The sequence below is a fragment of the Zychaea mexicana genome, assembly GCF_025766255.1.
Source record: "Zychaea mexicana strain RSA 1403 chromosome Unknown BDB00scaffold_248, whole genome shotgun sequence".
NCBI classification, from domain to species: Eukaryota; Fungi; Mucoromycota; class Mucoromycetes; order Mucorales; family Lichtheimiaceae; genus Zychaea; species Zychaea mexicana.
In genome coordinates, this window is record NW_026516911.1 from 1 (window position 1) to 23,642 (window position 23,642).

Consider the following 23,642-nt stretch of genomic DNA (forward strand, 5'->3'; position numbering starts at 1 on the left):
CATGGACTATTTGCAAAGGTGTGTAAAATTGAATAAGCACGGATTTTTTGACCACATGATACTTGGACTTAAACATGTTTTCTCGGTATACAGAAAGCTTGCTTCAAAAGACAAGTGGGTAGGCAATCGCCTCACTTATGTAAAGCATTTCGGAAATGACAGCACAAATAGAGTCGAAGGGACGCATGCCAACATGAAAAAGGCAATCATGTCCACAAGTGGCAATCTCCTAACTGCCTTTACGCAAATTGACGAGTTTTATCGATTGAAGGTTTATCTCTTGTAGTAATTATATTGATCCGTTAGTGACGCGGCTCTTACATGCTTTCTTCCTTATGTTAAAACTTGAATTGGAAGCGCCAGATCGACAAGGAAAGTTTTGGCGGAAACTCGCATATCCCACCACAGCAAAAGCAGCGTTTGGCAGCTTTGGAACGTAGAATTTCCAAGTTCGCTTTCTATGCCATCCGTGACGAGCTAACAGTCAATAATCCGTTAAAGACTGATCACTGCCAATGTGCAATCAAGTATCATTATGATATTCCGTGCTGCCATGTGCTTCCACCACAGGGTGAAATCCCCTTAAGCTTAATTCCCAGACGCTGGCACCTTTATCCTGAGAAAACGGCATCTCAAGGTAGTCATGGCTGTTATGTAAAAGCTGTTATATTTGTAACGTACAGTAGCTGATTTTTGTTGTTATTAGGAGAAGGAGAACCAAACACAACAAGCAAAAGCAATAGCAACATTTTGGCGATGACTGGTTCATTTATAGCCCCAAGCCTGGAATCGCAAATCGAAGGAGAGCTCACACGCCTCAACAATCTTGTACACCGCTTTCCAGATAATCAACAACGTGCAACTCTCCTCGCACACCTACAATCTATCAATGATGATATGTTCATCGACGTTGAGCAGCTTCAGCAGCCAAAATCAATCCCCAAAAGCACCCAAAAACCACAAAGCAGCAGCAACAAGCGTGAGCTGATCGCTTTAGACCATCAAGACTCTCAAAGCCGAAAGAAAGCAAACACCGGCATTGGTCGTGATGCTGCAGCAATATGGTAAAGTTTTATGCATTAAGATGTATAGCCTATTCTTTATTTAAATTTTTATAATCTATAGGAACGGAAAGATGGAGCCAACAACAACAACAACAACAACAACAAATGAAGCAAACAACATGGCACTTACCATCCCTCCTCCTCCGAAAATTCGCTTTGTACCCAACCTCAACCTTGTTTGCAAATGGATCCCTCCATCAGCTGTTGAATTGGTGCATAATCCCATGCCAGACGGTAACTGTGGCTTTCGGGCCTTAGCTGTTGAGCTGTATAACACAGAGAAGCGATACATCGATGTCAAGACCAAGATGCTCGATCAGTACCTCTCCAACGCCAATACGCTTTACCGATACTATGACAAGGGTCGTTTACTAAAAGTACTCGATCCATATTCAAGTGAATGGTTCGTCTCGCCTGAATGCAGTCAAATTGCCGCTGATACGTTCGAAACGCCAATTGTTATAGATGGCGCACAATCGCACATTTTCTTCCCTTTAACAACCAACCCAGTACACGCCAAGCGCACCCACCCGATCGTCCTCCAGCTTATTGGAAACCACTTCATACTCGTTGTGACCAAAAACGACGCAGCTATCCAGTGGCCTGAAATATTCCCTGAGGGTCGTGGACCACACAAAAGCATTCGCGATGATCCTTGGTATCCCCTTTCTGAAGATTCTTTTGAACGGTCTATTCGACCGTTTCCCAATTTCACGATTCCCAATGACGAAGAAGTGCATCCCATTCACGCATCTGATTCTGAGGGCGAAGACTTAACCACCTGTAACCGAAATAATTAATCAGCTACTTGACACTTGATCCTCTTACTTTTTCGCTACCTTTCTTACTTTCCCTGCCACTTTCTCTTTTTTAATTCTTTTTGCCAACACCTTATACTTAGACTAATAGACGAATCCTGTATCAATTTTCTTTATGCATACTGCCAATTCTTTTCAGTCAAAAGGGTGTGAGGGGGTGTGCACGAAAGAAATGTCAGCGGGGTGTGTGTAACGGAAATCCTACCTGGGTGTGACTGGGGGTGTGCATGAGGGGGTGTGCAAATAGACCTGCCCGCAGAAATTCATGACGCAAGCAAAAATGAATGGATTCCAATTGGAGCAGAGCTATATATTCCGACGTAGAAGATATAGCATTGATTGGCGGACAGTTGTAGTCATGGCTCTTCCATCAATTTTATCTCATGTTGTTTCTTAGTATCGTACGCTTGCAAACAACAGTGTGTACCTGAGGTTGTCATCCTTCAGGCGTAATACTAGCATTACGGGAAAGCAGTTGGGCTGAGAAAGCACACATGTTGTTTGTAAGCGTCTTCCTCCTTACATTGGCTGGAATCAGTAGCTTGAAAGACGGTGACAGCTTTCAAGTGAACACTGCTAGGTGGTGGCCATCAAAGTTGGTTGGTGGGCTGATTCATTTGGCCAATGTATTATGAATTGGTAATTCTATATTGCTGTCGGTAAGTGTCTCTATTTGTTTCTATGAAGGGATGGGAGATCACTAGGTTCATTTATTAATTTTATCCCATGTTGTTTCTTAGTATCGTACGCTTGCAAACAACAGTGTGTACTGAAGCTGTCATCCTTCAGGCGTAATACTAGCGTTACGGGAAAGCAGTTGGGCTGAGAAAGCACACATGTTGTTTGTAAGCGTCTTCCTCCTTACATTGGCTGGAATCAGTAGCTTGAAAGACGGTGACAGCTTTCAAGTGAACATGCTAGGTGGTGGCCATCAAAGTTGGTTGGTGGGCTGATTCCTTTGGCCAATGTATTATGAATTGGTAATTCTATATTGCTGTCGGTAAGTGTCTCTATTTGTTTCTATGAAGGGATGGGAGATCACTAGGTTACATTTATTAATTTTATCCCATGTTGTTTCTTAGTATCGTACGCTTGCAAACAACAGTGTGTACTTGAAGTGTCATCCTTCAGGCGTAATACTAGCGTTACGGGAAAGCAGTTGGGCTGAGAAAGCACACATGTTGTTTGTAAGCGTCTTCCTCCTTACATTGGCTGGAATCAGTAGCTTGAAAGACGGTGACAGCTTTCAAGTGAACATGCTAGGTGGTGGCCATCAAAGTTGGTTGGTGGGCTGATTCCTTTGGCCATGTATTATGAATTGGTAATTCTATATTGCTGTCGGTAAGTGTCTCTATTTGTTTCTATGAAGGGATGGGAGATCACTAGGTTACATTTATTAATTTTATCCCATGTTGTTTCTTAGTATCGTACGCTTGCAAACAACAGTGTGTACTTGAAGTGTCATCCTTCAGGCGTAATACTAGCTTACGGGAAAGCAGTTGGGCTGAGAAAGCACACATGTTGTTTGTAAGCGTCTTCCTCCTTACATTGGCTGGAATCAGTAGCTTGAAAGACGGTGACAGCTTTCAAGTGAACATTGCTAGGTGGTGGCCATCAAAGTTGGTTGGTGGGCTGATTCCTTTGGCCATGTATTATGAATTGGTAATTCTATATTGCTGTCGGTAAGTGTCTCTATTTGTTTCTATGAAGGGATGGGAGATCACTAGGTTTCCATTTATTAATTTTATCCCATGTTGTTTCTTAGTATCGTACGCTTGCAAACAACAGTGTGTACTGAAGTTGTCATCCTTCAGGCGTAATACTAGCATTACGGGAAAGCAGTTGGGCTGAGAAAGCACACATGTTGTTTGTAAGCGTCTTCCTCCTTACATTGGCTGGAATCAGTAGCTTGAAAGACGGTGACAGCTTTCAAGTGAACATGCTAGGTGGTGGCCATCAAAGTTGGTTGGTGGGCTGATTCCTTTGGCCAGTGTATTATGAATTGGTAATTCTATATTGCTGTCGGTAAGTGTCTCTATTTGTTTCTATGAAGGGATGGGAGATCACTAGGTTCATTTATTAATTTTATCCCATGTTGTTTCTTAGTATCGTACGCTTGCAAACAACAGTGTGTACTTGAAGTTGTCATCCTTCAGGCGTAATACTAGCGTTACGGGAAAGCAGTTGGGCTGAGAAAGCACACATGTTGTTTGTAAGCGTCTTCCTCCTTACAATGGCTGGAATCAGTAGCTTGAAAGACGGTGACAGCTTTCAAGTGAACACTGCTAGGTGGTGGCCATCAAAGTTGGTTGGTGGGCTGATTCCTTTGGCCAGTGTATAATGAATTGGTAATTCTATATTGCTGTCGGTAAGTGTCTCTATTTGTTTCCATGAAGGGATGGGAGATCACTAGGTTACATGTATTAACTTGTTTCCTAGAAACATACGATTGCAAACGACAATATATTCACCTGAAGCTCTTAGGCGTCATTATAATAATGTACTTAGTAATTTTGGTGCGTGCTGTGATCTACCACGCAATTCGTGATGGAGTCTTGCACTTGGATATCATTGTAAGGTTCCCATTGTAAGTTAAAAGTGTCAAACACAAACGCTTGTAACAAATGCTTCTATAGGCCGCTTTTGTTTATAGGTACACTTCGATGCTGAAGAGATAAGGTGGTGATTTGACAGAAGGTTGCCTGCCACCTTAACTAGGTGAAAGTGGTTCATCTTTGGGTTTCGGCTAAAGTTGTCTTGGTTTGTGCACTTTGGTTAAAACGACCTGCGTTACGTTTTTCAGCCGTGGAAAAATAGCATTAATATGTTCAAAACTGAATAATAAAAATGTCCCTATAATTTTGGGCCTAAGAATCCAGTGCTATGATTAGCAAGTGGTTATATAGATGGGGTACCTTAATGTGCTTTGCTATCTCTAGGACCTTTTTATTTCTGTTGGTGGGTTTTTGCGATTGCGGGTATGAAATGAATATCGAGTGGGTAAAAGGACATTTACTGCTACGATTGCGTTTGCATCGGCTCGTCTTCAAAAAAAAATGAATTACTGTAGTAGGCACTTTATCAAGTACGTTTCTTTAATGATTGTAAATGAAAAGGGTTAAAAGCTGGTCTTGCAGTCTCTGGAACATTCTCACTGCTTATGCTTGACTCTGCAGGCTGATCATTAAAAGGAGCAGACGCAGCTCCATCCGTCGCTTTTACCTTGAGGGCCGTCAAATGATTAGACATAATTAAGCGTGCACCCCAGTGGCGGATGCACTTGTCAATTGGAAACATTTCCTCGACTTCGTCTTGTAGCCTCTTGTAAAGCTGCTTGCGATGCGCTTTGGCTACATTGTTAGACCATTTGATGGACGCGTTGAGATTATAATATGTGCTGCCTTGAACTCACATATCACGGTATCATAGATAAGTTTGACGTGCTCTTTTCTGACCTTCATGTCATTTGCGGTCACAGGAGGAATGTCAAGTTCGGCTCTATGCTGCATGTTGGTACATACACTTTTGAATTAAGCGTCACCGCTGACTCAAAGCCTGCTGCTGCGTGGATCCCTAGCTTGCTCCGGTTTCTAACAACGAAATAAGACGGCTGGTTAGCTCTGCTTGATTTTTAGCTTGATCCGCTGATCGTTGGATAGAGAGCTCATCGCCTTGACATTTCTTTCTAGGTTCATCGCCTTGACATCTCTTTCTAGGTTCGTCATTGTGGTGATAATATGAGTATCTACTTTCGATACTCTTTCATCAGCTTCACCAGTTCGGCTTTAAAAAGTAGCTCTTTCATCGTCGGTAATGAAGATGCGTACGTTTCCTTCTGGCCATATGTCTTGTCGCATAGTCCGGAGGAGCCAGGTGTACAACTCTTCTTCCTCGTTTACCAAGAAAGTAGAGGCAATAAGCACGTTCTTTGAGCTTAGATGCTCCGAAGTGACTGACACCAACAACATTGACAAGAGACATCTTGGTTCTGCTCGTTTTGTACGTCGCATCGCTAGCAATGATCTCATTGCATCGTCGTGCTTTTGCTGTTTCATGGGTACGATGAAAAAAAGGGCGTCGAGACTTATACCTGTGCCGTCTAGCTTATATCTAGTGATATAGTTGTTACCAATGAGAAACTCGAATATCCTACTGAAGCTGCCATGATTATTCTCACGGAATATTTATGCACGAAAATTGTACAGAACCCTCATGGTTATAATTACGCTGTCTTCGTGGTTCTGAATTTCTCGATGTATCATGGGGGCCTGGCTGAATTATCGGTCAATGATAATATTTGCTGCTCGGCATGGAGAGTTGGCGTGCGGTGTTGATGGCAATACTGAGGAGGCATGTAGAGGGTGTGGTTGTGCTCGTCGTCGTTGCTGACCTTCGTTACTTTCTAGTGCTTATCCTTCTAGCATAGATAGACGTGACTTAAAACTTTTGTTATATGATACCATCCATTTCCGTATCTCATGACAACCAAACTTTACGTTACCACCGACATGAACAGGGGCAAGCTGTGCGCTTAATACTACAAACATTACATCAATAGAAATAGCAAGTCAGCGTCCCTCCAACCCTATAGAAGATGTGCAGGTGATGTATGTATTTAGTAATAAGAACATACAGATGATGTCCTTGATCCAATTTGACAATACAAGATACCTTGGAAGCTGTTGAGGTAGAGTGGAATTGAGAAGTAGCGACAATTCTATACAGAAGAGGAGAAGACAGTGATACAAAGAATGAACGAAAGCGTGTATATACATACGGTTTATTGTCTCTCTGGTTAAAGATGATGTGTAGATGTTTCAACAAATTACATACATTTTGAAAGTTCTGTGATGATGGTACAAAGCACAATCAATGATGGATAAAAGAAAGAGTTTTCGTTAGTTGCGCATAAAAACATGTTGTACAGCATGCATGTTGCTGCCATCTTCTTCGTCTCCTTTTTTGTAAAACAATGGTCCCCCGTTAATTTCAAACTTGACTCCCAACTTCTTTGTGAAGATAACGGATTGTGCAGTGGCGAAATCTATGTGTGAGCCACCGGGCCACACGGCACAGGGAACTAAGTTCAGTTGGAACTTCGTCGCTGGTACACATTGCATTGAAAATAGGTCAATCTAGTCAGAAGCTATATTGGATAATAGGCTATGTAAATTACGTGATCCATATAGTGACAACTTCATGAGCATTGGTAATTCGTGTACCGTACGTGGGAGTTTGCCCTAGCATCCGTTAACTTTCATCGCATTAAATATGGTGATCTATCCCACAATACCGTCAGTTTCCGCTTTAATCCAGGTGAGCGTTAGCGAAAAATTGCATATATTTATCCCATCATAATTGACAACTATAGTTTTATTCTTGAAACTTGAAAAAAAAATATGCTGATTTCAAACGTAAAACACCAATCCGCAGCTAAACTCGCTGCTATTGTTGCTTCGTTATAAACATTTAGAAATGAGGGTTTTGAGATAACTCTTCCAGATCTGTCCCGTATTCTTCAATGTACTTTTCGTGCTGACGGATCGCATGCTGGTAATTTGAAATCAATGTACGGGCCTTGATGTTGACCGTCGGATGATTCGACAGACCTTTATGTAATGCGTCAATAGCAAGCACATATCTTGAGCATCCTGTTTTTGTGTGGTAACGCCTTAGTAAGCTTATAAAGATCTCTTCCTTCGTTCTATCGTGGAGCAGCAACAAATCTGTGACAAATCTTACCAGTCGCCGTAAGCATTCGGAAAGGAGTAGTGGTGGTTCCCTCCTCGCTGAATCCATGCTATCGATAGGCATAATCATAAGTAAAATCTTTATCACACACAATTTTCTGTTTCTGTACATATTGTAGTATAACATTCAAACGCGAAAGGATATGCATATACGTACCACAGACATGCGTCTGCCACTGACACGATCATAAGCAAGATTCTGGATGGCCGAAGGCTATCCATAGAAATTGAAAATGATGAGTTTCCCCAGTGTGAAAATAGCCTCGAATTCGTCTTGGGACAATCTATGCGAATGGGTCCGACCAAGCACCATGAAATCCGTAACATTAACTAGACGCACACGTGAATTGCGATAATCTTTATTGAGTAAAGCTGCAGCTGCCACGGCCTCAAATGTTGTCTCGACACCACATCCGACAATCACAACGTCTGGTTCTTTACCGCCATCTGTGCTATACTCGGACCATACGGATACACCGGCTCGACAGTGTTCGGCGACTTTTTCGGCTGAAGTGATCCAAAGCAGCGAGCGTGTGGTCTTGGCGCTAATAAAAGAAGGCCAGATTTTGGTGACTGAACCCATTATGCTCGTGTCGCCATAATGTGCTACTTTACAAGATTCAAAGCGAGCATGTGAGTTCTGTTTCTTCCTTCTCATCTGAATACGTAAGTAAAAAAAATGCCTTCTTTTACCTCCATGTAATTGATGGATGGCACTGGTCTTCGCCATAGCGTTTCTTGTCCCATTTTCCAAAACTTGGCATATTGGATCAGCATAGTCGTTATGATACCAACGAACCTTTTATATTTGATTAAAAACGAGCATAGTCTCTCTATTACTGTTGAAAGAAAAGTACGAATGCTACTTACGGTTCTTAGCTTGAAAATTAAATCTGTTCTTCCAGTTAATGTATAGCCTTGCAGAAGACCCTGACAAGTATGCTCTGAAAGTACCTCGATGATCCGACCGTCGGTCTTTGGTGAAGAGATCATTATCCCACTAGAATGTACATACATATATCAGCTTATCATGAATGCTACAGAGAGCTTTATGTGTATATTTACCTCCATAGTACGAATTGTGGCGTCGAGTACACGCTTCAACTTGTTCGATGTCAATTCGTCAGGCGAAAAGATCCTGAACGTGCTTTGAATACGCTTGAATACAATAGGCTTCGAATTCCGTGTCATTATCGGTTGTTGCTCTTTTATAATTACTTTGCATCTCTGTCGATTCAGTGATCATTTTCTACAAGATAAAAAGTATATTATTCCTTAGCTCTCGAATGTAAATGTCTCCGCCCCTTCTATCTTTCTTTTTTATTTAGCATCTTACCATAACCAAATCCAAGCTACGGAGAAGTTTTAGTAGTATGGTACCATCTCTCAAATCGGCGTATGTGCGAGGATATCGGAAATCACATACTTCTTGTAACGTATACAGTTTCTTATCAATCAAAGTCATTGAGTATACAAAGCAAGTGGTACCCAATGCCTGAATTATCGGTACTTGAATACTTTTGACCATTTTCTCTGTTATGTTCGGCATTTTCTTCAGGATAGAGTTCAGGTGCGCTTTTGATACAAGTACGGATTCAAGTCGATCTTGGATATTGTCACAGCTGCAACCTTGACAACTTCGCCAGTTGCTGCTTCGATGTGAGTGGTGTAATTAGTCGCCAAAACCCGGAGATCAAGGTTGAAAAGATGCCGTACTTGCTGGATGCTTGAACTCGTGTCGCCCCTGATAAAAAGAATGTTAAAAGTGCTTTGCTCCATTCTTTCCTCCATTCTCCCTCATCACTCCCCCAAATCCAGTTCCTAATTTACCACTGTAACTGGATATCTTGATGGTATGAGAAGTAGGCCTCAAAGACCATTCCCCAGTATTTACCTATCAATGATGTTTCGGAGCATCCCTCAAGATATTTATCTGATAGTATGTGCGATTTGAATGCATGTTGTTTCAATCTAGAAAATAGGCAACGTGAGATCTTCCCCATTCACTGCTGGTTACATCGCTCGAGTTATCGTGTTCTAATAACTTACATGTTAATGACTACATCGATCGATGCCATTTGCTTTTTTTCTGTCGTAGATCTGCTTGTCAATTGTTCGATGCAATTTTTCGCAGAACTTGGACCGTCAACCTGCAATTGTAAATAATATGAATATCAAACTGTATCTTAGAATCATCCAGGTACTCGCACAATCATACATTTTTTAATAGGCGTTTGTCATCCGCATGGAGATAATCATCACAGTCTTCAATTTTTTTGGGTGGTGAAGCATTTTCAACCTTGCCAACAATATTCTTTTTGGTATTGCTACCACCATCAAGAGCATGCAGTTGTGACCCATCTTTATCGTCACTGATGTCTATGATTTATTACGGCTGAGTCTATAAAGAGACCGAGAAGGTTAATGCAATAGAACCAAAAAAAGGATAAATAAAAGAACAACTGGGAACACCTTACATAAAAAAATAACGTTTACGCATGGTCATTATAGAAATTTAATCATTTCATTGTACCAAGCTTGAACCGAGGGTGCCCTTGAAACCACTAATTTTGGTGGCATGGTGAAACCTAACTGTTTTTAAACCAATGGATGTTTGTTATATAATAAGTGAACGATGGACACGTGTTTTTGTTTTCGTACTCTGTGTTTTTTACAGGCCTTGGCCTCTGAGAATCGTAATGATGGCGGTTGTTTTTCGGATGTTGACCATGCAACAAAAAGCCACAATTTAGAATTCTTGAAAAGTAACACACAGAGCAGAGTGTTCTTCCCTTTTTCCCTTACCAAGGTTTTATTTATAACATGAGCAATCGCATCCAACACTTGATCACTTGCTAGTTGAAGCTGTTGTTGCTTCATGGCCTGCTGCTTGTACGTTTATGCTAAATCCATAGCAGACATTTTGAAAGATACTAATGGAAAAGAGTAAAGAAAGGTAGACGAACGCGCAGCACTTCTGGTGGACCTTTCTTGAATGGCAATAATCAAACTCAGTTCCCATGAATTCCGGCAACACGCCAGATCTCTCAGCTATTATTCGCCATGTGAAAAATAGTAGGCACTTCCATTTACGAACATTTGCACACCCGAGAACGAAAAACATAGTTGCTCAGTAAGGATCTTTTTTTTTGTATACGTATCGATTGCTCAGTAAGGATCATCTTCTTGCTCACTGCAAAAAATTTATTCCGATTTGCAAAGTTCTAATAACCCAGGTACGAACAAGCTTTGCGGTTCATAGGGACCGCTGAAGTTTCGGCGGGGTTAAGGCTCCTGGGGCAAGATTCAGCCAACCATTTTGAAAGTTAAGGGAAAGTGCTCTCTACGCATTACTCGGGTATTTAAACAGACTCTGTAACATTTGTCTAATCAAATTATGATTTAAGGATGTGTTGTTACAGTTACACATAGGAACATAGTTCTGGTGGCGCTTCTTACAAGAAAGAGAGAGCGTTTTCGCACCCACACTCAACGCTTTTCTTTCTTCTATTTGGTAATTATCCTAAAAATATGGAATATCTCCTCATCTACAGTAAAACGCGGTCGCGGTAGACCCAAAGGGAGCAAAAACAAGAAGCAAAAAACCAACGAACCTCCGGCTGGGCAACGCACGCTTTAGTTCTGGACGCCGCGTCCCACCCCATCCACGTTTGACACGAGCGACCATTCAGTCGATACAAGTTCTAAGCAACAAAGCGAATAAGCTCATACTGATGTACATAATGGCTTTCGTGCTCTTCTCCGGCCTCCCAAAATACTGAAAGCTGGCCGCCACGTAGGTGGTGACATGAAAAAGCTCCATCGTGATTACTTTATATCATGTAGCGAAAATACGGCACTGGAGCTTGGCAAATTTTCTCGTAGGCGTGGCTTTGTCGACAATGGAGGAGTGTCGTTATCTGTGTTAGCAGAAGCAGTGCTAGGCGTCCCATTGGAGAAGGTTATTAGGAAGAGCGATTGGGAAGCACGAGATCTTTCGCCTTACTCAAATATATTATGCAGCACTGGATACTTGGGCATCACTTGCTATATACACAAAATTTGCCCCATTTCTTACCGTTGGTAAAGCCATACCGTGGCCCGTACCACAAGGAGCATTTGAAGCAATATCGTCGGCTAGCCTATGGTCACGTCCGATTGCTTATGGGGAAATAACTCAAAACGGGCATCAGGTTAGTTTAATATGTAAGCTTTTTAAATGAAAAGCTCGCTAATACATGTAACTATTTATTTGTTGCTAGCATATGCGTGATAGCACCATAGTACAAATATATAATGTCGCCATCCAGGGTGCAATAATCAGTGTATATGAGAAGACTTTAGCCGATTTCGGTCAACCACCGTTTACAATCAAATTACCTACGTCCATGCTACGATTCGAAAAAAAAATCGCTGTGCTAGCAACAGCACTGTAATACATGTAGCTCAACAGATGCAGAAACCGTGTATCACAATGGATTCGAACTCGCCTTATGATGCTTTGTGCGAAGACGACGGAAACTCGGAAGAGCTGTCGTCATCTGATGAAGAAGCGGACGACGTTTGCAACAATCAGATTAGATCGACAACTCCAATGATTGCTGACTCTATACAGACCGACATAGCCAGCTTTGAAGCATAGCAGTATAGTTCGCACCAAACCAACCAAAATCCATCTAGAGTTTTAAAAGATATATATCATTTCATGGCATTAATTATAGTGCCCAAGCGCCACACGCTTGCAAAGGAGTTCAGCCGCCGACTACGTGATGCAATCTTCGTTGTGGATCTCACGACAGACGAAAAGTGGAGGAATACCTAGCAAAACAAGGACTAACTTGGACATGCATGTTCAACAGCAACCCTTATTGGATTTTACGAAGAGTAAAGCGTTTTGTGCCACCACCGAGCGAACTCGAGCCTGTTATTCAAAACCTGTTCATGGAGTATGGCAACCTCATCTGCACAAGCACAGGACGAAGATTATTCGACAATGATGCTCGCCATCAAGATCAAAATATGCTCAAAGCGATTTATGAAGGCCAAATTCAGACCATCCTGATGTGCCGATGTATTTTAGAATTATATACGACAAGAAAGCAGGCTTACCACTATATCGCTGTTGTCGCGGCACCAACTCTCTCGAGGGAGGGGTTCATGAAAACATTATACGCGCTACTGGTTCAAGTGGAGCTGGACCCCACATGGCCCATTGTTTTTTGGCTGAAATATCGTCTTCGACACAACATCAGAGTAAGAAGCATATGTAGCATGTCGTTTTATCATATAGCATTACTTATAAAGAGTTTTTTTTTAAAAAAGGTTGGCACCATGAATCGCTATCAGCGTCTGCATAAAGGTCATTATGACCCCTGGCTCACCGAGGCACTATTGTATCTACGAATGAAACTTGGCATTGTTGCAACTGGTGGTTCTATTGTGGAACACGGCGCAAGCATTTTCACGCCAGGCTTACAGTTGCAGGCATCTGATGAAACTTTTGGTGTATCGAGAATGGCAGCTGATGTTGCAGAGGAGCTTGGTATACACTTAGCGACGGCGGTAACGCAGCAGCAACACAACCAACATTTACCCATGGTACGCTCACACGCTCTTGACATAAGCATCAACATATTGCTACCATCCGGCTCGACAGCAAACCAAAAAAACAAACGATATGTGTTTCTTGCTGACAAGCAAGGTGTTAAATACGCTGTAACGCCGATCCATACCTAGAAAAATTTCATCAAGTTCAACAACATCATACCGAAGGGAAGTATCAATGCATCACAATGGGTAGACCTGGCTAAAAAGGTGGAATACATGTACCTTGAACGAAGTCGGTGGATCAACGATATCTTATAAAACACCAAACCATCTAAAGTTACATTTTGAGCGCTGGGATGAAAGGAGAATGACAAGTGCAAGTACTGCAATTAGTAATGATGTTTGCGATACAATGAGAGAAGATCTTCAATCACCGAGTAGAGGGCAATCTATGCTACCTGCCAATACCCTTCACGTCCACCATTTGCGATTACACCTCCCTTAACAGCACCACAATACCCGCCGTCATTCCCAGCAGCGGCAACTGCTCAAACAACAGCGACGGTATCAACATCTGCAACGACGATACAAACCTATTCACCCCCTACAGCAAGAAGAATAGCGCCTGCGCTAGCGTCGTCAAGTATATCATCAGAACCCTTGTTCCGTGTCAATGTTAATATCCCAAAAAAAAGAGCACGACGCAAAACCATTACAGGTCATATTCCACAAAACCGTGTACATCCCTAGCTACATAGACAGCAGCTATTACCGTGACTATACCTAGTAGTACTACAGATAGCATTGTAACTTCACAATAAACCTTAGCCATCTTTATCATCACAAGAGCGCGGCTTTATAAAGCGCCATGCCTTGACCTCAGTAAAATAAAATATAAAATAGTAATTCTTCCCCAGGAATACTACTAGGGCCATATTATTAGTCTTTTTCAACCAAAATCTCGAACAAGATGTCTGACATTAACAACAACACTCCCACTACCAACTCCACTCGAGGCTTTGGTTGGACAATTGAAGAGGACACGTTGCTGTGCAAAGCTTGGGTTGATAAGACTGTGAACAGTGCACAAGGCACGAATCAGCGTAGCGGTCTAAAGCCCAATGGGTCAGGTTTTTGGAAGGACGTACATGATGAGTTCATATCGAAAATAGGCGATATAACCCGCCGAAGTACCTCTGGCTCTATGCTGAGCAGATGGGGTAACATACAGAGGGAGGTAGCTCGGTTGTATGGCTGTTTAGCGCAGGTCACAGCAGGACAAGGAAGTGGTCAGAATGATACGTCATTAGTAAATAAACATTTATCCTAACAGCACTACCAAAACCATAAATATTTACATTGATCGTCATCGTGTAACTCGGTCTTGCAAAAGACTTGTTCAGGCAAACATCGCCAACGAAGAAGGCTCGCTTCAAGCTTGACCATTGCTACAAGCTCCTTCATATCAGCCAAAGTTCTTGATCCGTTACGTAGAGAAGTCTACTAGTAACAGTGTCCCTGCCGAAGGATGCCAAGCCCATCCAATTGGTCGCAAGCAAGTCAAGAAGCAAAAGCAAGAGGCTTCTTATAGCAAGCGTAAACGCCAAGAAAGCAACACCGAAGCCTTGGCTATTTAATGAGAGCAATGTCGAAACGACAGAGAAAGGTTCGACATGGAACGAGAGCTTGCCGACTACCACTTAATGAGTATGAGTTTGGATGGCATGGAGGAGCTCTCTCGTACAGTACCTATTTTTTATAACGCAAGAGAAAGGCACTTAAGAGACTGGAAGAAGCTGAAGCTGAAGCTGAAGCCGAAGCCAAACTTGAAGTTGAAGACCATGCTTGTGTCCCACAAGAGGGACAAGATGGATCTGATACCGAAACAGAAGCAGAAGCAGAAGCAGAAGCAAAGCAGAAGCGTAAGCTATTATCATATTAATAAATGTTTATATAAAAAAACTCATTTGCTTAAAGTCAAAGTACAGTATAATCATAATGTTTTTTATAGAAAGAAATAAATTTTTTAAGCACTGTTGCCATGATGAGCCCATAAATGTTCAATGAGATCTTCTTCCAGTTGATGGTGTACAGTTTCATCTCTGATCTCACTGTAGCATTGGAAAAATTCCATCATCATATTAGGATTTCTCTCAACTACTAATGATGGCACAGGCCCTTCACATCTCACTTCCTCGTGCTCTTCATTTTCATCCGGGACTTCGCGGTCACTCTCAATTATCATATTATGCATGATGACACATGCCTTCATGATAATGGTCAACTTGTTGAGATCCCAAAGCTTTGCTGAATGTCGGATCACTGCAAATCTTGCTTGTAGGATCCCAAATGCACGTTCAACATCCTTACGCCAAGCTTCTTGCATTCTAGCAAAAAGCTGATATAAGATGAGTAGAGAGCTCATTAAGTATAATGGTTCATTGTTACCTTCTTCTTTTGCTCGACCGGGTATGAAATTGTATTGATAAACATTGCCCATGGTGGATAAATGCCCTCAACCAAATAATACCCTTTATCATATTCATGACCATTCACAGTGAACTTGATCGCGGGCATAAGATCAGAGGCTGTGTTGGTGAACAATGGGGATCGGTGGAGGACATTGATGTCGTTCAAGGATCCAGGAAGGCCAAAATGCGCATGCCATATCTATGTTTCATAGTTGGCCACGGCTTCTAAAATGACTGTTGCGACCTTCTCCTTGCCTTGATATTGTCCTGTCCAACCGGAGGGACAGTTCTTCCATTCCCAGTGCATGCAGTCGAGAGATCCAATCATGCCAGGGAATCCGCGCCCTTCACTGTTGTTGAGGATACGATCGAGGTCTTCTTTTGTTGGACTTCGAAGGTATTCCTCACCGTGGTTCTCGATGACGCCCTCACAAAAATACTCCAGACATTACAGAGCAGTACTTTTGCCCCAGCGTACATACTCGTCCACTGTATCAGCCGAGACACTGTAAGCAAACTGTCGGATTGCAGCAGTTGCCTTTTGCAAGGGTGTCAATCCAGGTTTCAATGTAGCATCGTACTTTTGAGGGGAAGTACTAATGCTTTTCTACTAATCCCTCGAGTATCTTATCAAACATGTTCCTAGACATGCGGAAGCGGCGTCTGAACAAACTTTAATATACATTGGATTATCCGAGAAGTAGTCAGCATAAAGCCTATCATGACCTTCGACGCGACTACGGTTGATAGTTTTGCGACCAGCAACAGAACCTCCTCTACGTTTTGTTTGCTCTTCGTCTTCGGAATCTTCTTCGATCGTTATGAGACGTGCCAATAACCGACGGCGAGTGCGTCGTTTGGCATCTTCTTCGAGCATTCTCTTTAGTTGGTTTTCCATGTTATTTTGAATATATAGTTGGGAGAGTCAAAGGGAGTTTTACAGTAAAGTTTTATTTTGGAACACGAAATTGGCACAACCGCTGGGGATGCTCTAAGGATGCCAGAATTGAAAGGAGCCTAAAAAACGCACAATCGAACTAGAACATTATCTCTGGAGCCAAGAAACGATGTTAGCGATGCTGACTCAGTTGCTGATAATGACGATGATAATGAAAGTATCATACGTGGAGCCGATAGCGTACAACAGAACCAAATGGCCTTGCAGTATCTGAAGTAGATCAAGAAAGTCGTGTGTTCGGGGAACAAGAGCTGCATACCCTTCCGCAGCATTCACGGAACGATCCAGAAAACCGGCTACAATGGTTTTGAAAAAATGCATTCCATCTCATGGACCAAGCAAGAGTACCGCGCAGACATGATCTAGCAGATGACTTTTCAAGGCGATTTCGTGACGCACTCTTTGTTGTTAATGCAGACGACAAAAAACGTTTTGAGGAAGTTTTTATGAAACAAAGAACGACATGGGAATAAAAACTTGTTTAAAAAACCATCATGGGTGTTCAGGCGTGTTAAGCGTAAGCAAACAAATGAATAATTTTTACAGCTTTGATGCATCACTGCATAACCTTACATTGCTTTTTTGAAGGTAGTACACCGCCTCCCACTGTACTGTATCCTGACATCAAGCAGCTTTTGATGCATATGGGCCATTGAAATGTGCTAGTCAACGGTGTCACCATTTTCTACAGAACACTCGAGTACATCGAATGCTACTACAAAGCACGAAAAGAATACGAAAACATAAAAAGCACTAAGAACAGCTACAGAAATGTACTCCAGCGCTTAGAAATGCAATACAGATCGGCAGACAGAAAGCATCATACCAGACTCCTAAACACTTTCTACCCTGAAGTTCCTCGCTTGCAAATGGCTTCCAACATCTACCAGCAGCATCAGAAAAACATCCTAGCAACGACCATATCATCAGCTTCGACAGCCACGTTTGGTTCTGCCAGTGTTATCTATCCAATGGAAACAACCCCAGCAACAAACAACCATCGATACAGGTATATCACAGCTGCAGGAGCCAGAAACAGAACCGGCACCATTAGAAGCACCACCAAGGAGCATTTTGATGGTCTTCCGCTAAGAGGCGTGCCAAACGGTGCTGTAAAGTGTGCAAGTCATCCAAATGTAGTGGCAAAAACTATCGTGCTGGATGTCCCCAGAACAGTTAGCAAATCAAGTATCATTGAGTAGATCAATCAGAATTACATGTGTCCTCAAAAACTCAATTAAAACAGTTGCACTGATAATTTTAATTCTGTCGGCCCCACCTATGATACCTGAGCCATTATTCTGTGTCTATGGCAATAAAGTAGTAGTGAGCGCTGATCATTTTATGGTTAACAACACGTAAATCCCTTTCGCCTGCTTCGCGCTAGTTATTATGACTAGTCTTGCCTTGTGCACTCTAAGTCTTTTTTTTTTTGTAAACTACAGTACATCCTCAAAATTTTTTATGCACTTGTAATGACCAAATGATGATGGTTTTTATTGTTTATGTTCTTTTAATCTTCTTCACTCGACGTGCTTTCTTCCTCTTCATTTGTAGCACTCATTTCTTCCACAACTCCGTCCCACTCAACATTAGCTACCCAATCACTTAACACAATCGGCTTCGATTTCCGTGTTGTTTTCTTCAAGATCATTTTCACCTTATCGGTCGTTGTTCTGCTATAGTTACTTTGCATCTCTGTCAATTCAGTGATCATTTTCTACAAGATAAAAAGTATATTATTCCTTAGCTCTCGAATGTAAATTTCTCCGCCCCTTCTATCTTTCCTTTTTATTTAGCATCTTACCATAACCAAATCCAAACTACGGAGAAGTTTTAGTAGTATGGTACCATCTCTCAAATCGGCGTATGTGCGAGGATATCGGAAATCACATACTTCTTGTAACGTATACAGTTTCTTATCAATCAAAGTCATCGAGTATACAAAGCAAGTGGTACCCAATACCTGAATTATCGGTACTTGAATACTTTTGATCATTTTCTCTGTTATGTTCGGCATTTTCTTCAGGATAGAGTTCAGGTGCGCTTTTGATACTAGTACGGATTTAAGTCGATCTTGGAAAAGTTTTGTTTCCGTCACAGCTGCAACCTTGGCAACTTCGCCAGTTGCTGCTTCGATGTGAGTGGTGTGATTAGTCGCCAAAACCCGGAGATCAAGGTTGAAAAGATGCCGTACTTGCTGGATGCTTGAACTCGTGTCGCCCCTGATAAAAAGAATGTTAAAAGTGCTTTGCTCCATTCTTTCCTCCAATTCTCCCTCATCACTCCCCCAAATCCAGTTCCTAATTTACCACTGTAACTGGATGTCTCGATGGTATGAAAAGTAGGCCTCAAAGACCATTCCCCAGTATTTAACTATTAATGATGTTTCGGAGCATCCCTCAAGATATTTATCTGATAGCATGTGCGATTTGAATGCATGTTGTTTCAATCTAGAAAATAGGCAACGTGAGATCTTCCCCATTCACTGCTGGTTACATCGCTCGAGTTATCGTGTTCTAATAACTTACATGTTAATGACTACATCGATCGATGCCATTTGCTTTTTTTCTGTCGTAGATCTGCTTGTCAATTGTTTGATGCATTTTTTCGCAGAACTTGGACCGTCAACCTGCAATTGTAAATAATATGATTATCAAACTGTATCTTAGAATCATCCAGGTACTCGCACAATCATACATTTTTTAATAGGCGTTTGTCATCCGCATGGAGATAATCATCACAGTCTTCTATTTTTTTGGGTGGTGAAGCATTTTCAACCTTGCCAACAATATTCTTTTTGGTATTGCTACCACCATCAAGAGCATGCAGTTGTGACCCATCTTTATCGTCACTGATATCTATGATTCCATTACGGCTGAGTCTATAAAGAGACCGAGAAGGTTAATGCAATAGAACCACGAAAAAGGGCAAGTTAAAGAAAAATGGGAACACCTTACATCGAAAAATAACGTTCACGCATGGTCTTTGAAGGAAGTTCATCACTCAATTTTACTAAGTTTGAACCAAGGGTGCCGTTTAAACCACTGACTTTGGTGGCATCCGGTGAAACCTACCAATGGATGTTTGTTAAATGATAAATGAACGATAGACACGTGTTTTCAATTTCGTACTTTGCGTTTTTTACAGGCCTTGGCCTCTGAGACTCGTAATGATAGTGGTCGTTTTTCGGATGTTGACTATGCAACAAAAAGCTACACATTAGAATCCTTAAGAGTAACACACAGAGTGCTCTTCCTTCTTTTCCCTTACCGAGGTTTTATTTATAGCATCAGCAAACTCATCCAACACTGCTTGTAATTGAAGCTGTTGTTGCTTCAAGACCTGCTGCTTGTATTTTTTTGCTAAATTTGTTGCAGACATTTTGAATGATACTAATGGGAAAGAGTAACGAAAGGTAGAAGAATGCGCTGCACGGGCCCTTCTTGAATGGCAATAATCAAACTCAGTTTTTATGGATACCAGTGACACGCCAGACAAAAGCTGTAGGCGATCCTAGTAATACCGATGCCACTTCATGGCTTTCCCCGGCAACAAATCCCCTCCCAGCCCCACTCATCTCCACCGAACACTTTAAGCTGGAAAGGATTGCTCAATCTGTATATGTATCGCTTATTCACACCCAGTCTCGTACAGATGCGACTGACAGTGGAACAACCACCTACTTTACATGCGCGCGGCGTGTAGCCGCAACTTGGGGTAGTGTCCTGTCCGACGTCAGCCCGTGTCCTGATGATGTCGACGATGTCATCCTGAAGACTATGGAGGTTTTCCAAGGCAACCGCGGCATTTTAACTCACCGAGAAGGCAAAGGTATGCTTCTGGATGGCAACCTAAAAACCGAGCAAGAGCGTCACCGAGCGACAAGTACAAGCATTCAGTTCTCGCCCATGACAACTATTGTTGCAACGCCCGCTATTAGGCTTCGTCTCACCAATTTGCCTCTCTTTGATTTTGATGATTTAGAGCGAGGCCTACGCTCGTCACTGAATCCTTCTGCTGTTGTTCTTGATGTTGGCTTCACATACAGCCCTAAAACTCAGGCATACTGTACATGGGGCCACGGCATTGCTGTCACCGAAATGGCCCACCTGGATTGACCTTCGCTTCTGGATCATGCCGTCGCCTGGTGTGTCAATAAAAATGATCCTATTTTCGCTTCATACCAAGTGCCTTTGCACTGTACCAATTGCCACGCACGAGGCCACAACGGCCGCGGCTGCCCACGAGCACGGCGCAACCAAATAGCCTGCAGCGCATGTGGGTACCCAGGTCATGTGGCCATCAATTGTCCTACGCAACGCCGCAACAAGAACGAATGGACACAAGGATCATTGTGAAAAAAGGTTCGCACCCATCGGTGGAACTGACCAAGTCCAAACATGCGCCTGCCACGCAACTCGTCCAGGATGGAGAGTCCGCCGCTGCTAACGGCGACCACGACCGGACCCAGGACAGCAGCAAATCTGCGTCGCCTGTGGTGACCGACAGCAATGAGGATACGAAGGAAGACGATGAGACCCATGGCATATCGCTCGCGAATGACCACTTCCTTTCCATCGAAATCTTTTTGGAGGACTCGATTGCTCCGTACTTACAAACTACAGAACCACCACCAACTGTTCCCCGAGATTCTCAACGAGGTGTCGCGCACTCAACCACCCGACAGCTTTCTGGAGACCGTCGAGATCTCAGTTCCTGCCAAACAGGCCATCCGCGTGAAGGCTAGTACGGTCACCGACATGAGCGTCATGTACGTTCTCCTGGCCCATGCTCGCACAGCAGCCATTCAAAAATATGAAGATGCTCTATTGAGTGGACAGGCAGCCTGGGCGCAAGCGTACGCCGCACTATTGACCCCATTGCTGGTCTATCGACCATAACTAACCTCCAATAACTCTATCTTAATGTTAAACAATAGCAATATCTCGATACTATCGGTCAGCTGTAAAGGCCTCATAAAAACAAACAACCCCACCAGTCGTTCCCACTTTATTTGTCACCTTAGTGAGCAACAAGCTCATATCATCAGCTTCAAGAAACACACGCCACATCATCAACTTTGAACAACTTTTTCACAACCAATTCAACCCATCACAATCGTTTCGAACGCACCATTGTGGTATTGTTTCCCACTGTCCTGGTATTGCCATCACACGCTTATCAATACTCGACGGCCCTCGCATCATTTTCATCCGCGTCGATCATTGCCGGCACGAATTCTCACCATCTGATTTCTTACCACTTTACGCTCCTGCCCACTCTGCGCGCAGCCGACACCAATTTTTCACAACACTTCAACAATCACCATCTTCGCCCCCGACCAACCATATATCGAGGGGCTTGTCATCACAGACGACTTAACTACAGCTATCAGCGACCGAACTATCAAGGCAATGCGCCTATCGAATGGCACCACATGCTGCAACATCAATTTGTCAACTGCATCAACCCTGATCCATCAAGCGCCCCTCTTCCAATGTTTCGATGAGGTATACTAACTATGTCCACCATCGACTAGACCTATGTTTCACCGACTACCATCTTTCAAAAATATGGTGAAGGCTAGAGAAGTGTCATACTTGGCCCCAAACTGGTCTGCACAACTAGTCGATACTATGGTTATGGGCTCTATAGTCAATACGAGTAAAGGTTACTTGCGTGGCAACCCACTAATCCTAAAGTATAAGGACTTTCGTCGCCAACTCGCTCAACACCTGTCTAGTTTTTTCAACACACTTGACCCCACTCTCACCGCTCGAGAACATTGGGAGCAACTCAAAAGTGTGCTCAAAAAGCAAATGCAGCGGATTCTGCCGCCAACGTATATTAACAAGTCCGGAAATACCTTGCATTCTGCAATCGAAGCGCAACGCATTTTTACGAAGCAATCCACCACCCAACATCCGTGCTGGCGCTGCCGTCATGGAGCGACACATTGCCCTGCACAATAAGAACTGTGCGACACTCTAGCTCTGCGATCCAACGACGTTGGCGTGAGTACGGCGAAAAATCTGCGGGCTATTTGAAGCGTACGGTCGGCCAACGTACCCAGCAGCCCAATATTTCGCCCCTGGCGCATCCGCAAACTAGTAAGATTTGCAACACAGTTATCGACATGCAAGCGGCTACATGCGCCTTTTACGGAGATCTCTACACCCCGGACGATGTCAATGAGACAGCCCTGCAACGATTCCTCGAGCACATATTAGAGCAGACACGCATACGCACGGACCACATAACATTGATGACTACAACGTTTACTTTACCCGGTCTCCAAACTGATGCCGCTCGCGCTCCACGCCGTAGCAGTCCAGGGCCCGTTGGCTTACCGTACGAATTCTGATCATTGGTGTTTAAACACCCTGTAGCTGAGCCTCTTATCTTGTGGATATATGATGATGCACTGACTCATGGCGCTTATCCAGCGCCCTGGTTTGACATCTGTATTCGCTTGTTTCAAGTAAGGTGATCTCAGTTCACTCAAAAATTGACGACCGCTTTCTATGGGTAACCGCACTCAAAAGTATTCACACGCTTGTTGAACAACCGCATTGTCACGGCTGCCGATCCCGTCATCAATGAACAGCAAACTGGTTTGGTTGCTCGACTTGTCATGCAACACGCTGCGCACACGAAATCCTCAGTTATTGGTCAGCTCCTAGTTCAAAGAAACGCCCGTGGTCGTGCTCACCAACTGTATCTGGTCAAAACACTCTAACGCTTTGGATTTCCCAGCAAGACTATACACAGTGTTCGCGAACTTTTCTTTAACGCCCGCATGAGGAACAATGTCAATGGACATGGACACCTCACAGGTCTTTCATAGAAAACGTTGTTTACGACAAGGCGATCCGGTGCCCCCTATACTTTTCAACTTAGCTTTGGAACCACTACATACTTCGAGGGCGGTCCAAGACGACAATCTGATCCAGAGCTACAAGTTTACCCCGATCCAATCAGGTCAAGTGTCCATCCCCTCCCGTTTCCCCATAAAAACTTTGGCGTACGCT

General features: G+C 43.0%; 13 protein-coding genes across 13 annotated transcripts; 6 read left to right on the forward strand and 7 right to left on the reverse strand.

The window, feature by feature from the left end:
- Positions 1–1,280: 1,280 nt before the first annotated feature.
- On the forward strand, positions 1,281–1,713 carry BDB00DRAFT_864246 (uncharacterized protein; the record flags this gene model as incomplete). Its single annotated transcript, XM_053126155.1, has 1 exon — positions 1,281–1,713. A coding segment is annotated over exon 1 (274 nt), but the record flags the coding sequence as incomplete, so codon positions are not given.
- A 1,438-nt stretch (positions 1,714–3,151) lies between these two features.
- Positions 3,152–4,663, forward strand: BDB00DRAFT_285799 (uncharacterized protein). The gene is made up of 5 exons (XM_053116788.1): positions 3,152–3,564; positions 3,725–3,770; positions 3,867–3,907; positions 4,322–4,382; positions 4,519–4,663. The coding sequence occupies exons 1-5, from the start codon at positions 3,401–3,403 to the stop codon at positions 4,558–4,560; spliced, it is 354 nt and encodes a 117-aa protein (XP_052972212.1). The 5' UTR covers positions 3,152–3,400; the 3' UTR covers positions 4,561–4,663.
- A 128-nt stretch (positions 4,664–4,791) lies between these two features.
- BDB00DRAFT_864257 (uncharacterized protein) lies at positions 4,792–5,497 on the reverse strand. Its single transcript, XM_053126156.1, has 2 exons — positions 5,295–5,497; positions 4,792–5,226 (listed from the first exon to the last, which is right to left on the reverse strand). Exons 1-2 carry the CDS (start codon positions 5,389–5,391, stop codon positions 4,964–4,966), a joined length of 360 nt encoding a protein of 119 aa, XP_052972213.1. The 5' UTR covers positions 5,392–5,497; the 3' UTR covers positions 4,792–4,963.
- Positions 5,498–7,257: 1,760 nt separating this feature from the next.
- Positions 7,258–8,222, reverse strand: BDB00DRAFT_864261 (uncharacterized protein). The gene is made up of 4 exons (XM_053126157.1): positions 8,074–8,222; positions 7,790–7,962; positions 7,625–7,682; positions 7,258–7,533 (listed from the first exon to the last, which is right to left on the reverse strand). Exons 2-4 carry the CDS (start codon positions 7,796–7,798, stop codon positions 7,352–7,354), a joined length of 249 nt encoding a protein of 82 aa, XP_052972214.1. The 5' UTR covers positions 7,799–7,962; positions 8,074–8,222; the 3' UTR covers positions 7,258–7,351.
- On the reverse strand, positions 7,847–8,823 carry BDB00DRAFT_777455 (XFP C-terminal domain-containing protein; the record flags this gene model as incomplete). The annotated part of the gene is made up of 3 exons (XM_053120315.1): positions 7,847–8,278; positions 8,326–8,607; positions 8,674–8,823. 3 exons carry the CDS (start codon positions 8,821–8,823, stop codon positions 7,847–7,849), a joined length of 864 nt encoding a protein of 287 aa, XP_052972215.1.
- A 107-nt stretch (positions 8,824–8,930) lies between these two features.
- On the reverse strand, positions 8,931–9,243 carry BDB00DRAFT_864272 (uncharacterized protein). Its single transcript, XM_053126158.1, has one exon. The coding sequence runs from the start codon at positions 9,179–9,181 to the stop codon at positions 8,957–8,959; it is 225 nt and encodes a 74-aa protein (XP_052972216.1). The 5' UTR covers positions 9,182–9,243; the 3' UTR covers positions 8,931–8,956.
- BDB00DRAFT_285683 (uncharacterized protein) lies at positions 9,086–10,004 on the reverse strand. Its single transcript, XM_053116787.1, has 4 exons — positions 9,851–10,004; positions 9,682–9,782; positions 9,463–9,603; positions 9,086–9,376 (listed from the first exon to the last, which is right to left on the reverse strand). Exons 2-4 carry the CDS (start codon positions 9,708–9,710, stop codon positions 9,199–9,201), a joined length of 348 nt encoding a protein of 115 aa, XP_052972217.1. The 5' UTR covers positions 9,711–9,782; positions 9,851–10,004; the 3' UTR covers positions 9,086–9,198.
- Positions 10,005–17,399: 7,395 nt separating this feature from the next.
- Positions 17,400–17,810, forward strand: BDB00DRAFT_880427 (uncharacterized protein; the record flags this gene model as incomplete). Its single annotated transcript, XM_053127989.1, has 1 exon — positions 17,400–17,810. The coding sequence occupies one exon, from the start codon at positions 17,400–17,402 to the stop codon at positions 17,808–17,810; it is 411 nt and encodes a 136-aa protein (XP_052972218.1).
- Positions 17,811–18,073: 263 nt separating this feature from the next.
- BDB00DRAFT_864295 (uncharacterized protein) lies at positions 18,074–18,520 on the forward strand. The gene is made up of 2 exons (XM_053126159.1): positions 18,074–18,161; positions 18,258–18,520. The coding sequence occupies exons 1-2, from the start codon at positions 18,092–18,094 to the stop codon at positions 18,356–18,358; spliced, it is 171 nt and encodes a 56-aa protein (XP_052972219.1). The 5' UTR covers positions 18,074–18,091; the 3' UTR covers positions 18,359–18,520.
- Positions 18,074–19,499, reverse strand: BDB00DRAFT_985542 (uncharacterized protein). Its single transcript, XM_053130025.1, has 4 exons — positions 19,309–19,499; positions 19,140–19,240; positions 18,921–19,061; positions 18,074–18,833 (listed from the first exon to the last, which is right to left on the reverse strand). The coding sequence occupies exons 2-4, from the start codon at positions 19,166–19,168 to the stop codon at positions 18,404–18,406; spliced, it is 600 nt and encodes a 199-aa protein (XP_052972220.1). The 5' UTR covers positions 19,169–19,240; positions 19,309–19,499; the 3' UTR covers positions 18,074–18,403.
- Positions 19,003–20,045, reverse strand: BDB00DRAFT_286023 (uncharacterized protein). The gene is made up of 5 exons (XM_053116789.1): positions 19,882–20,045; positions 19,743–19,808; positions 19,569–19,681; positions 19,140–19,492; positions 19,003–19,061 (listed from the first exon to the last, which is right to left on the reverse strand). Exons 1-4 carry the CDS (start codon positions 19,990–19,992, stop codon positions 19,303–19,305), a joined length of 480 nt encoding a protein of 159 aa, XP_052972221.1. The 5' UTR covers positions 19,993–20,045; the 3' UTR covers positions 19,003–19,061; positions 19,140–19,302.
- Positions 20,046–20,390: 345 nt separating this feature from the next.
- On the forward strand, positions 20,391–20,729 carry BDB00DRAFT_793778 (uncharacterized protein; the record flags this gene model as incomplete). The annotated part of the gene is made up of 1 exon (XM_053121250.1): positions 20,391–20,729. The coding sequence occupies one exon, from the start codon at positions 20,391–20,393 to the stop codon at positions 20,727–20,729; it is 339 nt and encodes a 112-aa protein (XP_052972222.1).
- A 970-nt stretch (positions 20,730–21,699) lies between these two features.
- On the forward strand, positions 21,700–22,665 carry BDB00DRAFT_901884 (uncharacterized protein). The gene has a single exon (XM_053128555.1). The coding sequence runs from the start codon at positions 22,155–22,157 to the stop codon at positions 22,581–22,583; it is 429 nt and encodes a 142-aa protein (XP_052972223.1). The 5' UTR covers positions 21,700–22,154; the 3' UTR covers positions 22,584–22,665.
- The last annotated feature ends 977 nt before the right edge of the window (positions 22,666–23,642 follow it).

Excerpts from the sequence above, each read along its gene's own strand:
- BDB00DRAFT_285799 (XM_053116788.1), top strand. The coding sequence starts at position 3,401 with ATGTTGTTTGTAAGCGTCTTCCTCCTTACATTGGCTGGAATCAGTAGC. Across the intron at positions 3,771-3,866 it reads TTGTAAGCGTCTTCCTCCTT|TGGCCAGTGTATTATGAATT; the intron begins ACATTGGCTGGA and ends GGCTGATTCCTT. Across the intron at positions 4,383-4,518 it reads TTAGGCGTCATTATAATAAT|GCCGCTTTTGTTTATAGGTA; the intron begins GTACTTAGTAAT and ends ATGCTTCTATAG.
- BDB00DRAFT_864257 (XM_053126156.1), bottom strand. The coding sequence starts at position 5,391 with ATGCAGCATAGAGCCGAACTTGACATTCCTCCTGTGACCGCAAATGAC. Across the intron at positions 5,227-5,294 it reads TATCTATGATACCGTGATAT|CGCATCGCAAGCAGCTTTAC; the intron begins GTGAGTTCAAGG and ends ATGTAGCCAAAG.
- BDB00DRAFT_864261 (XM_053126157.1), bottom strand. Across the intron at positions 7,534-7,624 it reads CCGAATGCTTACGGCGACTG|GATGCTCAAGATATGTGCTT; the intron begins GTAAGATTTGTC and ends ACACAAAAACAG.
- BDB00DRAFT_864272 (XM_053126158.1), bottom strand. The coding sequence starts at position 9,181 with ATGCCGAACATAACAGAGAAAATGGTCAAAAGTATTCAAGTACCGATA.
- BDB00DRAFT_285683 (XM_053116787.1), bottom strand. The coding sequence starts at position 9,710 with ATGGCATCGATCGATGTAGTCATTAACAT. Across the intron at positions 9,604-9,681 it reads ATCGATGTAGTCATTAACAT|ATTGAAACAACATGCATTCA; the intron begins GTAAGTTATTAG and ends CCTATTTTCTAG. Across the intron at positions 9,377-9,462 it reads CAAGATATCCAGTTACAGTG|GGGCGACACGAGTTCAAGCA; the intron begins GTAAATTAGGAA and ends TCTTTTTATCAG.
- BDB00DRAFT_864295 (XM_053126159.1), top strand. The coding sequence starts at position 18,092 with ATGATGATGGTTTTTATTGTTTATGTTCTTTTAATCTTCTTCACTCGA. Across the intron at positions 18,162-18,257 it reads TGCTTTCTTCCTCTTCATTT|ATCATTTTCACCTTATCGGT; the intron begins GTAGCACTCATT and ends GTTTTCTTCAAG.
- BDB00DRAFT_985542 (XM_053130025.1), bottom strand. The coding sequence starts at position 19,168 with ATGGCATCGATCGATGTAGTCATTAACAT. Across the intron at positions 19,062-19,139 it reads ATCGATGTAGTCATTAACAT|ATTGAAACAACATGCATTCA; the intron begins GTAAGTTATTAG and ends CCTATTTTCTAG. Across the intron at positions 18,834-18,920 it reads CGAGACATCCAGTTACAGTG|GGGCGACACGAGTTCAAGCA; the intron begins GTAAATTAGGAA and ends TCTTTTTATCAG.
- BDB00DRAFT_286023 (XM_053116789.1), bottom strand. The coding sequence starts at position 19,992 with ATGTCTGCAACAAATTTAGCAAAAAAATACAAGCAGCAGGTCTTGAAG. Across the intron at positions 19,809-19,881 it reads ATGCTATAAATAAAACCTCG|TCAACATCCGAAAAACGACC; the intron begins GTAAGGGAAAAG and ends TTTGTTGCATAG. Across the intron at positions 19,493-19,568 it reads CGTGAACGTTATTTTTCGAT|ACTCAGCCGTAATGGAATCA; the intron begins GTAAGGTGTTCC and ends GTCTCTTTATAG.
- BDB00DRAFT_901884 (XM_053128555.1), top strand. The coding sequence starts at position 22,155 with ATGTTTCACCGACTACCATCTTTCAAAAATATGGTGAAGGCTAGAGAA.